The sequence below is a fragment of the Phaseolus vulgaris genome, chromosome 7, assembly GCF_051622355.1.
Source record: "Phaseolus vulgaris cultivar YP4 chromosome 7, ASM5162235v1, whole genome shotgun sequence".
NCBI lineage: Eukaryota > Viridiplantae > Streptophyta > Magnoliopsida > Fabales > Fabaceae > Phaseolus > Phaseolus vulgaris.
This window is the reverse complement of record NC_143504.1, coordinates 52,321,149-52,336,399: the sequence shown is the minus strand read 5'-3', so window position 1 is coordinate 52,336,399 and position 15,251 is coordinate 52,321,149. Positions and strand designations below refer to the sequence as shown.

Genomic DNA, 15,251 nt, shown 5'->3' with positions numbered 1-15,251 from the left:
ATTGTGGTGATAATGATGTTGCGAGGAGGATGCTTGATGAGATGGTTTATTGAGGGGCATTTCTTGATGTAGTGAGGTTGCAAGCTGATCCATAATCAAACCTGATTCCCTGCATGTCGGAACGTCTTCGTGTTTCTACAACACATCCTTCACCTGCAATTTCCAATTCGAATTAGAAAACGACAAATTAGGGATCCCACCTCTCTCTGCCACATAATCTGTCACATAACCTCTTTCTGCCACATAATCGACCACATCAGCAGCACTTGACGTGGTAAGGTGAGACTTGATAGAAAAGATCAATTTAGATACATTTTAAAAAACATAGAGACTAATTTTTTTTAAAAAAAAACTATTATACTAAATTGAATATTAATCATAAATATAGAAACAAATAAGATAATTATTCAAAAAAGAAAAAAAAGTAAGAAAGTGAAAAAATAGGTTTTAAGACTCACGTCATTACATATTCTCATCTTATAATTCTATAGCAAAATATGTCCTCAAGAATACTAACAAAATTCCTAAATATTGTATTAAAAATTATTCTATTTATATCAAACTAATACAACATAATTTAATAAATATTTTAAAATTAAGAATTACTTTTTCAAAACAAAAATAACATTTTAATGATTAAATTAAAATTTTAAGTTATAAGAATTAAGAAATAAATAAAATATTATAAAAAAGTATAAATTTTTATATATCCTTAAAATAAAACTTATAAAAACAGTTGCTTAAAAATAATGCTATATAACTATGTAAGATACTGTGTACATTCTTGTCTGAAAGTCTTACAATCATAATATAAGTATCATACTATTATATTTTATTATTTTGTGCAGTTTTATTATATCATATTATTTTTATAATTTTTATTTTAATGTAAAAGTCTTCACATTTCAAATTTTTTGATTATTTTCTTTATAATTTAAAATTTTATTAAAAAACAAAAATCTTAAATTTCAAGATACATTAACATATTGGAATAGAAAATCTTACATTAAACTCTTGAACACCTGCCACACAGTTATAGCAATGAATGGCTAAAAATATGACTTTGAATTTCAAATTTCAAAATTCAAATCCTAAAATTCTGTTTGATAGTTCAGTGTGCATTCAGTGTTAATGTACAAGTAAATACTATGTACAATAAATCTCACACATATCCACGCGTTTCAAAACACTAAAATTTGTATTTGCCGCGCACACCCTTTCGGGTCAACACAATCATTTATCCATCCCAGCTGTAGCTTCGGAATTTGTCATCACGCCAAACCTCACCTTCAACAACCCGAACCTAGTGTCCTGCGCCACATATATATTCTATCAAATTAAATAATTAATAATCAATACTCCTATTTGCTAATGATTAAGTATTTCATATATCCTTTAATATTTTGTAACATATTAATTAATATGTATGAGAATAATAATCTTCATATAAGCAATAAAATTTAAACTCATACAAATTACTCAAATCCTTATGTTGAAGTAACTCCAATAACTCCACCAAGATGAAAATTATTTCATCAAGCAATTAAAAATACTTAATCTAATATAAACATGCTAAATATTCCTCACCAGTAAGTTATTTTATTGACCAAATTTATTTATAAACATTATCATTCCTATATATGTTTTTTAAATTATTAAATAACCTGAGTTTTTCCTTGTTAGTTCTCCTTTTCTTAATTCATTTTATATATTTACATTTACATAAAAACTAATAACATCCAAATCCGAACCTAAGCGGTTCATACATAAGACACAGACATGTCGCGCAAATCCGGCCAACTATTACTGGCAGATGAGACAAGAAACAATTTAAAAAAAAACATTAAAATATAAAAGTAGTGAAGTTGCGACATGACTCTTTGATTCCCATATTCCTTACTCAACTCATTTCAGTTCCATCGTTTCACCTTCACATTCTGTCTCTCCAGCTTTACTATTTCGTCCCCAATCAGACTCAGACAGAGTTTCGGCACAAGCAGACCAAAGATTCAACTGGGAATCTGGTATGTATGCTATCTCAGTTTTTCTTCTTCAGTGGATCAGTTCGATAAATTTCTCTTTGTGCTCAGAATTGATGTTGAATTTGATATGACAGTTTAAGATTGGATTCAAATTATTGTGAAACTTTGTTAGCAGTAGTAGACACAGCAATAAATTTCGAACACGGCTTTTCCCTGATCATATTTTTATTATCATTAGAATTATTATTTTTCCGACAATGACAGATAGACCCATGGCGGGTCACTGCTTCTTCTCTCTCTCCTCTCAATTATGAAGGGAGGGGATGCCTGGTGCAACCACTGCCAGAAAAAAACAAATTTCTCGAAATTTCATTAGGAATCAAGTTTTCCAGAGTTGCTTTGAATTTGAATCTATTGACCTTTTTTTTGAAAAGAAGATCCAGTACTTTCTAAGCTACTTTTTATTAGTTTTTATTTTTGTTTATTCACCTACTTCATTTTTTTTTTTCTTCCCTGGTATGGTTCTTATTAAATTAAATGTTCAACTATACCTTGTTCACATGGAGGAATGAAGTTTTAATTGCTTTCATTTCAAGGACCCGTGAAGTGCTTGTCCCTGGTCCATAGGATCTGATTTGGGGCATACATACATGTAGCACACTTTCATTCTAAAAAATATCGAGTTTCCATGTCTGAGAAACCATCTTCATCGCGGGCATCATCTATAGCTGCTCGAGAAGTTGATCCGTCGATACAGGATTTGAATGAAAAGAAACAGAGTTTTAGGCGCAACGTGGTGTCGTTAGCGACAGAGTTGAAGGAGCTTCGTAGTCGTCTTTCCTCCCAGGAACAATCGTATGCCAAAGAAACTCTAACAAGACAGGTACGAGATTTTTGTCCTCTTGGATTGTTTCCTCTGTCTTTTTTCTTATCTTCAGTATAACCATTTTTTTACTTTTTTTTCTTGCTTTTTTTTGGTCGTGCTAGAAAAATTAGAACTTTGATGTCAATCATTTCTACTTTTTTTAGTGTTTGGGGTAGTGGGGTCAGCGAGAAATCATTTGAAATTTGTTGGGTCCATCAATTTTTTTTTATAGATTTTCTTTCGCAGGAAGCTGAGACAAATGCCAAGAATATGGAATTGGAAATTGGCAGGTTACAGAAGAATTTGGAACAAAAAGACCAGCAGCTTCAGGATTCAGCTTTCTCTACGGAGAAGGTTTACACTTTCTCTATAGTTTATCTTTCATCATTATTATTATTTACCGTTATTTAGTAGCACATCTGTTGATCTTATTTAGTGGCTTGATTAGGATTTTTATCTTTTGTTTACTTTCTTCAAAATTTTGCACTATTCGCTAATTGTGTCTTTTGCTTGCCTTTTATGGCTGAATTGGTGTTGATTTTGCTAGATCTTCTAGTTCCTCATTAAACAATATACACATCTGCCCATCTATTATGATGTTTTTTAACTAGTTGTCTTCTTCGCTGATCCCACCGAACTATTATTATTATTATAACCCCTGTCTACCGTGGATTCTTCAATACTTTTCATGCTGCATTTTTCTGCAGTAATTATTGGTTTGTTGACTAAAATTTATAAATTTACGAAAATAAACTTTGACGTGGAGTTTAGTCCATCATGTTAGAAAATGGCTGATACACATAATTTTATGTCAGTTTTGTTTGGAAAAGCATAAAGAAATTACCAATGTATTCAAGTGGCACTGATGGAACTAGAGCAGCTTAGTATTGTGTGCCGTTATGAATTGGAACATCTATCTAATTATTATTAAATAAAGCCAAGCAATGGTGGTTCTGTACGATGAGAACTCATTCTTACCTGCGCTTAACTTACCGGATAGGCTGCCAGAGTCTCAATTTCTAAATTCTTTCACAATGGATATCGCTTAATCACTTGGTTAGGTTCAACAAATAATGTTCATTGCTAAGGTATGGGTTGGAATTGGTGCACCTTGACAGGGTAAAAAGGGTTGTCCACGTTTAATGTGAGCTGTACTGTACCTCAGTATGGGCAACTAGAAAACATGGTACTAAGAAGTTTTGGACGTATAGGCTATAGATTTGCTTTGAATCAGGATTTTGCGGCGCATGAGTCAATTATTCATTTTTCATTACTAAATCTGTGATATACGACACCCTTTTTATGGCAGGAAAATCATATTTTTATTTATTGGATGGATAATTTTTCCCCTCCCTTTGCTGATATACTAGAAAGAAAAATAAATTCACCTACCTACATATTATATTATGGGCCTACAATACACTGCATAAATAAAAGCTAGGATACTGGAATATAGAAGGAAAATTCAGTAAATAAAGCTATTGGTAAGATGCATATTTTGTGCCTTGATTTGAGTGAAAATTAGCCATAGTTCTCTAACTAGTTATGGCAATAATTTTATGATTTATTGCCAACATTTGGCATAAATGCCTGTGTATCACGGATTGCTGTAAATCAGAATCTCATTTTATATAATTTAAATTACTCCGTAACTTCCTAAATTATTTGGAAATTTTACTTGGGTCTTCATTTATTTTTAATTGCAGCCTTAAACTTGTACTTTTGTAATTGGATCTTTCTGTATTGCTGTTGTTGCATAAAATAAACTACAAATACCTAACCATAGATCAGTCACGGAACTTATGCATCTGTTCTAGAGTGTATTGTAAGCACAATAGAGTTTGAGAGTTTCGTACTCAACCCGAGTATTCTTTCACGTAGCATCCAATAGCAACCTTGTAGAAAACTCTTATAACTGACTCACATGAAAGACACTTGTCATGTACAACATTTTTTTGAGAAATCATTTGTATATAAACTGGAGCATTACATATTAATTATGCCAGACCTCCGGGGTATTCTCTAACGGATCACTGAACATTAAGGTGCTAAGTAACTTCATTGTTGGCACTCGTTTTTTTATTGGTATCATACACCCTTTTTATATATCTTCAAGTATATATCATGTTTCTGATTACTTTACAAGCTTGTGTGTTGTTTTATAAATATATTCGAAAATCCATAGATTCTGAGCGATTGTTGTATAAATTCGAAAGTGAAACCATCCTGGATAGTAGCCTGAGTATCATTTACTCACAGCATATACTGTAATCTTGATACAGTATCTGAAGGAGTTGGATGACCTCAGAGCACAGCTTGTAGCAACGAGGGAAACTGCTGATGCAAGTGCTGCATCAGCTCAATCAGCGCAGCTTCAGTGTTCAGAACTTTTAAAAGAATTAGATAATAAAAATGGTTCAATAAGAGAGCACGAGGCTCGTGTCCTAAGGCTAGGGGAGCAACTAGACAATTTACAGAAGGATCTTCAGGCAAGAGAATCTTCACAAAAGCAATTGAAAGATGAAGTTTTGAGAATTGAGCACGATATTATGGAGGCTCTTGCAAAAGCCGGAGAGAACAAGAACTGTGAACTGCGGAAAATATTAGAAGAGGTTTCTCCTAAAAATTTTGAGAAGATGAATAAGCTTCTAGGTGTTAAGGATGAAGAAATAGCAAAACTTAAGGATGAAATTAAGATCATGTCCGCTCACTGGAAGCTCAAGACTAAGGAATTAGAGTCACAGGTAAACTACCTTGTTTATCAGTGTGATACTCTACTCATTAATTTGTTTAGTGTTTTCTTGTTATTAGAGCACGTACTCTAATACATGCTTTTCTAGAGGTGCTTGGCTAATGTATCTAATGGCATTGATGTGTTTTTAACAGTTGGAGAAACAGCGGCGTACTGATCAGGAGCTGAAGAAGAAGGTTTTGAAGCTAGAATTCTGTCTGCAGGAAGCTCGTTCCCAAACCCGAAAACTCCAAAGGGTAAATTTAGCTATTGCGTAAAGTGTGTTTGGCTCAACTTATTGAAGAAATAATTGCTTATTTACTGAGAAAACTTGTTCCTATGCACTTCTGTTCAAGAGATACTTACTGTTTGTTCTTGTTTTATACAATAGATAGTTTAATTGAGCTCTCTTGGCTCTTCTTTCTGAATTTTGAATTGAATTTTTTTGATCAAAATGCTTTGATTACTTTAGCCTAGAACTTGCATTGAACCATGAAAGAGCGAAACGTGATATTGAAGGACATTTGATTTTTCATCTGCTACTGCACCATTATTCATGACTTTTCATGGATGCCTAGATATATTTGTAACGATGCCATGCCGTGTTACTTACACGATCTACCCTCCTTACTTAGGCAGCTTAGTGAAGTTAATTTCCTTTGTTTACTAATATTCTAATCAAATCTCATGTTTCATTTTATGGGTTTGTAAACAGATGGGTGAGCGACGGGACAAAGCTATTAAAGAACTGAGAGATCAATTAGCGGCAAAGCAACAAAGAGAAGTTGTTGGTGCAGATAAGCAAAATCAGAATTTCTGGGACACATCTGGATTCAAAATTGTGGTCTCTATGTCCATGTTGGTCTTGGTAGTATTTTCAAAGAGGTGAAACCATTCCTGAATCCAAAACAATTCTTGTATAGAGTTACCTATATACTTTAGCAGACTAGAGAAATTGTAGAAGCCTTTTTGGGATGTAGAAATGCAGTTTTACAGATAAACTAGCTTTAGCTTGTGCAGTATGTACATGTAGCACGAGGATCACAATTTTTCCGGTGCTCCAGAAAATACATTGCAGACAGTAGTTGCGTTTCCTCCTTTATCATGGCCCCATTATTACTCTTTGTTGGGCCAGTTCAGCTTAGTTCATGCATTTCTCAGCAAAGAAAGTGACGTGATGGTTCTTTTTCTTTAACGTGATTCTACAGTTGCCATGCTGATGGTTGTTTATTCTCATTTCTAAAGAAAAGGAAATTTTGTAAAAAAGATACTTAATAATGTGGTTTAGGTATTGCCCTGCTGGCAAATCTTTGGATATCAGAAAAGTGGGTCACATGCGTCGGTTTAAAAGTCAATGTGTTTGTAGGATTCCCCTGATTGCTGTTTTGGTGTTTCTTCTCTATTTTCTCCGAGGTTAGAATTGGCATCCAATGCATTCATCATAATAACTCTCTTGGAAATCTTTGACTTATTGGCTTGCTTCATTTTTCATTAAGGGTTTCAAGTTTAATATGTTTTCTCCAAACTATATTGTTTTTAGTTTTAAAATACATAACAGTTTGTAAGTTTATTTAAAATTTATTTTGTAAAGATACCTTATAAATGGGTAAAAATATGTTAATTCGTTTAAATTTATCTGGTGGTCAGTACAATTATGTTTTTTTAATAAATTGTGTAATTTATAAATATTATATTAAAATAGAGCTAAAAATGATAAAATAGAGTTGCATATTTATTTTATAAGGTTTTCCGTTGTTTAGATCAACCTTAACTTGATCTAATCTAATTCAATTAGTCTAAGTTGAGCTTTACTTATGATTATTAAACACAAATTAATTTACTTTTATACAAGTTAAGTGATGAGTTTAATATGAGACATGTCTTAAATTTGTGATAAGTTTTTTTTTTTCATATCTTGAATTAATTTAAATAAATTTGTTATGACTTATTATGAACTTATTGAACTCATTGATTTTTGTAAAAATTGTATTATGTTTTTAATTAAAGAGATACTTAAAAATTATAACTTAAAAAAAAACCTTCAACATTTTCACTCCATCCAATCTTAACTCATTCAGGAGTGAATTGAGTTGGATTGGATTTAATATAAAAAAAATATAAGAATCAAACCCAACTCAATTTCATGTTTTTTTAATGGGTTGGATAATGAGTTTAGTCAAATCCTACTCAACCCAACTAGTGAATAGAGTTGATATTACTTTCTTCAAAATTTAAAATTCAATCTAAGTGGTTTTAATTAATTAATAAATTATGTTTCAAATAAAATAAACTCTAAGGTATATTGTTTAACCTTGTTCAATATATATTATATTGAAAATTAAAATAATGTTATTTAATATTCTTAATTTAATTATCTTTAAACTTTTAAACCTTCAAAAGGTGTAATTCAGTTTGTTTAATACAATGTGTGGACTACTTTCAATTTTTACATTTAAAATAGCCTTCAAATACTGTTATAAAAATTTCAATGAGCTGCCTTATTTAAAAAATAATAATAGTTTATGTCGTTAGTAGTTAATAGTATATATATGAATCTACTTATATGCAATATTTGAGGTAAAAATATCACAATTTTACAAAAATGTATAATAATGACTAATTGTGTGATAGAAATGGTTCATTTTATTTATTTATTCTTAATTATTTTAAAAATAAAATTAATCATATTTGCGTACATAATTATCCCCTTATCTAAGTGAATGCTGAGTGCACATTTTTGTGTTAATCCTTACTCTTGTCATTTATAATCATAGTCTTCATGGTTTGTTATATGATTACAAGAACCATCCCTTTATCTAATTTTTTTTAATTGATGTAGAAGGGTCTAGGACCACCTTCCATGAAAGGCAACCACAAGAGCGTTTAGGACAAGAGCGTCTATGACCAACCTTACATGAAGGGCAGCCACAAGAGCGTCTAGGACCAACCACAAGGTCCATGACCAAGAGAGTGAATGAAGATTAAGACAAGGCTACGGATGGAAGGGAAACATATGTATACATGTTCCAAGAAGCCCATCAAGCGTAGCATAGCTTTATTTGTGGTGCAAATAGCATAGAATTGTGAACCTTGTTTAAATTTGCAAATTAGGATTACCTAGATTAGTTTACGGTTTCTAGAACCTACCACACTAATCTAGGGTCGACCATGTGAAGGCTAGGTGTCCCATGTGCTTGTGCTCACATTTGCATGTAATTTAGCTTACATTTGCTTTACCATTTACGGTCCTCCTTAGGCTATTTAAGGAGAAGCCTACCTCATGTAAATCTAAGATTAATTTGAGTATTGTTATGTTGTCAAACTTGAAGGAGTTCAGAATGAATTGGACAAACAAATAAAAATAGGCACTCAAATAATGGATGACACACAAAAGGAACCTAAAGATTGACACTAGAATTGATTTGAAAAACCAAAACAGCACCACTGAAAAAAAAAATATTGTGGTCCAGAAAGCGTGACTTTAAAGATTTATGTTGAGCTGACTATTTTGTATTTGTTTCTGAAAATTTAAACACAATAAATTCAGTTTCTTAACAAACTTTTGGCGTTGGTTTCACTCCAATCACATGCGCCAATTAATTATTATAATTTTTCCAAAAACAGTTTCCAATTATCGCCAGGTGTTGCGCTAGAATGCACACTTCTTTTGTGTGATTTATCTATTTTTTTCTATTTTGTTTTTTCAACTGATTCTTTTTTTCTTTTTTTGATAATACTTCAAACCACTGAATTCCAGAAGCTCATAATTTTCTTATGACGTATTTAATTTTCATAAAACAAAACAGTCAGAACAGAATTTGTTAAAAACAGAGGATTCTAAATCTGGAATTAAAAACATAATGAGATACTTCAAAAACACAATGGAATGAATGTGATGGAATTTGTATGGATCTAACACACAAATATGAACTCAAACTAAAAGGAAAAATGCACCAAAGGATCAAATCAAAACAGAATTCAGATTAAGCACTCAAATCAAAACAAGAAACAAATAAATCAAGAAAAGTACTACTAAAATTTGTTGACAAATTTGGAATCACATGACTTGACAAAACTTATAGATTCAGAAAATAAAATGACTCAAACAAATCATATGAACCAAATAAAAATTCAAGCAAGACTCAAATATGCTAAAATAAAAACAGCAACACAATTCATCATGGAGTCCTACACAAAATTGCAAATAAGATGCTCAAGCACAAATTGAACAATTCTACCGATTGAAATGCTTATAATAGCATCCAAATCAAATTAAAAACGTAAAACAGCAAGACAACTTGAACAAAAGATGAACAACACATAAATAAGAAGAACTCAAGCAGAAAAATGAAAAGAGATACTTATCTCTTGAAGACCATAGCTCTAGATACTTATCTCTTGAAGACCATAGCTCTAGATACCAAAGGATGGCATTGAGCTCTTCTCTTTTGCGTTTTTGTGGTGGTGGCGGAAGCTTGGACGGATTGTAGGTGGATCAAGGCCCTCCTAGGAGGTGTGGTGGCCTTGTAGGTGCAGGAATAGTAGGGATGTGAGGGAGGTTCGGCCAGCCCTCTTTGATAGGTGAATGGGTTGAAGATCAATGACCTAAATCTAGAGAGATTGTAGGCAAAGGGAGTATGTATGACTCAAGTTTAGCAGCATAACAATACTCAAATTAATCTTAGATTTACATGAGGTAGGCTCCTCCTTAAATAGCCTAAGGAAGACCGTAAATGGTAAAGCAAATGTAAACTAAATTACATGCAAATGTGAGCACATGGAAGCACATGGAGCACATGGGACACCTAGCCTTCACATGGCCGGCCCTAGATTAGTGTGGTAGGTTCTAGAAACTGTAAACTAATCTAGGTAATCCTAATTTGCAAATTTAAGCAAGGTTCACAATTCTATGCTATTTGCACCACAAATAAAGCTATGCTACGCTTGATGGGCTTCTTGGAACATGTATACATATGTTTCCCTTCCATCCGTAGCCTTATCCCAATCTTCATTCACTCTCTTGGTCATGGACCTTGTGGTTGGTCCTAGACGCTCTTGTGGTTGCCCTTCATGTAAGGTTGGTCCTAGACGCTCTTGTCCTAGACGCTCTTGTGGTTGCCTTTCATGGAAGGTGGTGTTTGGCCCTCTTCCATCAAGTGAAGCATGGAAGCTCAAGAAAGCAAACAAAAAACTCTGGAAAGGAAATTCAAGCTACATCAGCCATCAAGATGTTACAGATAAAGAGAACGAAGAACTGGAACATGACAAATTTTGAAGAGATAATTCATACTTAACCGATGTATTACATTGAGAGAAAATCCATTTATCTTAATCTCAATAGTGTATCTCATAAATAAATAATGGCAAAATTCTCCTCTCAACTCCATATCTTACCGTTCTGTTCTATATTAATTGTAAAAAATTGGTTTTAATTCTTTTTTAAATTTTAAATAATCTTAAATAAAGCATATTTTTATATTTTTTAATAATTTCATGTCTCCTCGGCTTCCCCTATCCCTTTTAATGACATAACTCAATTTCAGTTATAATATTTTCATTCTTCCCAAGCCATTCTTTCCTAACCGTATTGTTTGAGAGATCAATTTTATTATTTGAGTGTGTGCGAAGATAGTTTTTTTTTAGTCTGTATTCCATATTTTTAACTCTCTTTTTTCTAGGTTTTGTGACTTCTAAAAAAGTAAAAATAAAATAAATATCATATAACTTATCTCAACTATCAACTTTCAATACAACCATTTACAATCACTTGAAAATGAAGATGAATGTATCACACTTTTCGATCTACTAATAAAGGTATTATTGGAATTAAAAAAAAAATATAGAGGTGAGGATAGCTAGTTATGTTTTTGGAAGAATTTGGCTAAATAATAATTGACTGTTTTCATTAAATTTGAAATGGGACTCTTTCAAGGAATAACAATCCCCCATAGAAGACTACTTTCCAATTTCCAAAACAACTAAGATCAATTTACACTGAACTGACTACAAACTCCATACAATGAAAAGAACTAGAAAGCTTTCAAAAACTATGTACACGACCGATATTAATTATAGTCTGTGGTACAACCTAGATACCACAAAGCAGCAATTATTTCCATACTTAGATTTCCCTCACCTTCACCTAAGCTAAATTTAACACATACAATCACTTAACCTTCTTCTGTTCCGTTCTTACTCTAACATCTTTCTGCACCTAATGTAAAATGCTACATTACAACTCCAACGCACAGCTAGAGATACTATATATCGATCGAGCATTTCATGCTATGATTCGGATTGAATCTTGTTTTGAACTCTATGGATGCATACCGAGTCTCGTAGTGACCAATGATACCATCAGAACAATGCAGCCAACAGAAGGTCTCAAACTCATAGAATGCGAGGCTGACGTTGTATTTACAACAGGAGGGCTTTCATACCCAAAATCTGGCATTGTACCTGACGCGGGGTTGCTTGAATTTAACACTGAAGGTGGGGTACCATACCTGCAAAAGGGTAGTGTTATAAAGGACCATTACTAGTATGCTTATGGAGCTTTAGAGCTATTGAAACCATGAAAAGCATGGTTTCTCCCTTACCCGAATGGGCCTGTTACTGATGTTGTTGGTGGTGCCGTTGGAATTGATGGTGCAGGCGTTACTGGACTTGGTGGTGGTAGTGTTGGACTTGATTGTGTAAGTGGTGTTGGGGGTGATGACTTTGGTGTTGTTGTTGATGACGATGAGGATAGGAAAACGCATGAACCCGAGCCTATTCACAGTTCAGAAGAGCAAGTTAAAAATGGCCACTCGTTTACAATTGTCCGTTTAAATAAACAACTTAATTAAAATTGGTACTTCTCATATAATTACTAACGTATAAGTTGTTTTTATAGAGTAGTTATCTTGAAAAGCTTATTGAAGTAGTACGGAAATAGGTATATACATATCATAAGCTTTTTTTCCCCGTAAGCTCTCTCAAATACTAGTGTAAATGATTACGTTACAAGATAAGACTAAGTTTCTGTCAGCATAAATTTCTATGTGCTCTTCCAAAAGGATCTTGGAATAATAAAAGGAAGGGTTGCTAAAACTATTAAGAATTTAAGATCTTACTTGGATTTGTGTTAACTAAGGTGGCACTCCCTCCAAAGTCGCAGCTTGTTGGAGCTGGATTCTTTTGATAGTAGCTGTTGAAGGCAAAAGAAGCATGGTTCTGCAATGTAACTGGACTGTAACAATTCCCACCCTGCTGAATTTGAGAACAATCTGACCCACCCATTCCACAAGCATAGTCTAGTGCTGCTTGAAGAGAAGCTTCAGCAGCTCCTTGTTTTGCCACACACCAACTCTGCCCCTGAATGGCTGGAGCATTAGTGTTTGCAGGGGGTGGTTGAGGTTGGGGATTTGTGACAGGAACATTTCCTGATGAAGGTGGATAAGTTACAGGGTTGGTTGTTGGGGGTGGTATCCCTACAGGAGTTGTTGTAGCCGGATTGCTCACTGGTACTGGTGTATTGGCTGGATTTGTGGGAGGAAAAGGCACAGGTGTGGTAGAAGGAACTGTCACGGGCATTCCAGCAGGATTGGAAGGGGAAATTGTGACAGGATTTGTGGCAGGAACTGTGATGATGGTTGGTGTATCTGGGGGCGTGATGATTGGAATGGATGATGCTGGATTTGTGGGGAAAACTGTGTTTGTTGGGCTGGTTGTATCATCTAGACTTCTCCTTTTGTGGGATTCACTGAGCATCTCTCTGCGGGAGACAGGAAACAGTTCCTCCTCTTCCCTTTTGAGTTCTTTACTTGCAAAATCTTCTGTTCTATGCATCTCTGCATACAATGCAGCTATTCTTTTTGTAATATGAGTTTTTGCTTCTAGATATTTGGATAGCCTCTCACAAAATTGAGCTAATTCCATTGAAGTGGGGATAACTGTGCTCTTGATTGTTAGAACAATAGGAACATCTTTGCGAGGAAGAATGGAAGCAGCAAGAGTGGCTCGTTTTACTATGGCATGAAGAAAGTGACTATCCATGCTTAATTCTCCATCAATGCTGTCTTCTACCATGACAAAGGATTTCATTTCCCTTATAAATGAAAGAATCCTACGAATACTATTTTCATGCGATGTATTCAACTTTTCTAAGAATGAAAGTGGAAATGCTACTGAGATTTTTACCTCCCTCCCTATATGAAGCTCTCTGAGAACTGAACCAATTGATTTCAAAGCACGTGAGAACAAAGGCATCTCATTTTGTGCTAAGCACTCACTGCCACAGTTAGCAATGATGCTTTTGATGTTTGAATGTGGGAGAAAGTTAAGTAGACGAGCTTTTAGTTCGGAGGGTTTCGAAGTAATTAAACTTTGAACTTGACTTCTGTTCAAGTACAAATCAGTCGGCACCATGGAGTTGCTGAGCGTGCTCAAAATCCTGTGATCTGTAACAAAAATTCGAATCTGGGACATGGAAACGTTCTTTTGCTGGAGGAATGATATGGTTCTAGCAGATGTTGAAGTGCCTCCCCTCTCACGGTAGGAAATACCCACCAGAGATCCTGAGAGTGAAACAAGAGAATCACAATATTATAAACAAGTCCAATTTATTTCTCACTTGAATTTGAGCTGCCTCCACTGATTTTGCTACAATAGCAAAGTGGAGCACTCCAAAAACTAAAGACAAAAAATCAACATATTGGAATGAATGTAATCACTAAGTGCTGTGGATTCAGAAACCAGTAAGCAAAGAAAGGAGAAACGGCTAATTTTGGATTTTTGCCAAGAATACTCACAGGAATAAATGCGATTACTATTCAGAGATACTATATATCAGTGTCGGTTACTCACCAGAACTGGAGATAATGAGAAAGGAGAGAAACAAGAGGCATAGAGAAGCTTCCTTGGCCATTTCAGTGTAACTGGAAAGTAGAAGAATGACCTGGTTAGGATTTCAGTGCGATTCATGCAGCATCAGTGCTTTAAAGACATATAAGTGTATCAGTGACATAGAACATGAATAAAAGCCCAGAGAGACGGGGGGTGCTGAAGATAAAGGTGATGAGTGAGAAGGGGAGAAAAAGGTGTCAAAAAAGAAGGACGACCATGTTGTTATGATAAAAAAGAAAAAGATATCATAGTAGATTGGACTATGTTACTTTGTCTCGAAGGATTGAGTTGGAAATCTTTTGGTCTGATAACAGTATGGAGAATCTCTATATCTTTACCAAAGCCCTTATGTGCATGGCCAATGCTGGGACACCATGCCCTTCAATTTAGATTATGATTTATGCACATGTTCCTCGGTAAGGGCTTGTGATTTTGGATTCCATATTTCACAAAACCACGTGTTGGAGGCAGTGGATATTATATTCTGCCATGGTGAAAATTTGGCTAGAAAAAACCATGCTGCATGAAAGACTCAACTTTGTAACAAAACACATACAAATTATTTTGGATCACTTTTATAAATTTTGAAAGTAATGTTTTGAGGGTAACAAGAAAAAGAGGGAGAAAAGGGGTAGCAAAAGAAAATGGTTTTGCTTTAATTCGGATGAGATCAAATATGGATTACTGTGAGCTTTTGGGTACCTATTAACGATTAAAAGTTGCTAAAGGTGTATTTTACCAAAATCATTCTTCGTCGGGTAGCAAAAACCACAAGGGATGGATTAAC

General features: G+C 34.0%; 2 protein-coding genes across 3 annotated transcripts; one reads left to right on the top strand and one right to left on the bottom strand.

Annotated features, from left to right (window-relative positions):
• Window positions 1-1,794: 1,794 nt before the first annotated feature.
• LOC137830102 (myosin heavy chain, cardiac protein) lies at window positions 1,795-6,773 on the top strand. Of its 2 annotated transcripts, none has more exons than XM_068637238.2 (6): window positions 1,795-2,024; window positions 2,579-2,865; window positions 3,094-3,201; window positions 5,130-5,591; window positions 5,734-5,835; window positions 6,294-6,773. In XM_068637238.2, the coding sequence occupies exons 2-6, from the start codon at window positions 2,671-2,673 to the stop codon at window positions 6,465-6,467; spliced, it is 1,041 nt and encodes a 346-aa protein (XP_068493339.1). In that variant the 5' UTR covers window positions 1,795-2,024; window positions 2,579-2,670; the 3' UTR covers window positions 6,468-6,773. The 2 variants fall into 2 exon arrangements, with proteins under 2 accessions (XP_068493339.1, XP_068493340.1); XM_068637239.2 differs by having other exon boundaries at window positions 1,862-2,024; window positions 3,080-3,201.
• A 4,687-nt stretch (window positions 6,774-11,460) lies between these two features.
• LOC137830101 (uncharacterized) lies at window positions 11,461-15,251 on the bottom strand. The gene is made up of 4 exons (XM_068637237.1): window positions 14,426-15,251; window positions 12,694-14,136; window positions 12,178-12,349; window positions 11,461-12,084 (listed from the first exon to the last, which is right to left on the bottom strand). Exons 1-4 carry the CDS (start codon window positions 14,484-14,486, stop codon window positions 11,895-11,897), a joined length of 1,866 nt encoding a protein of 621 aa, XP_068493338.1. The 5' UTR covers window positions 14,487-15,251; the 3' UTR covers window positions 11,461-11,894.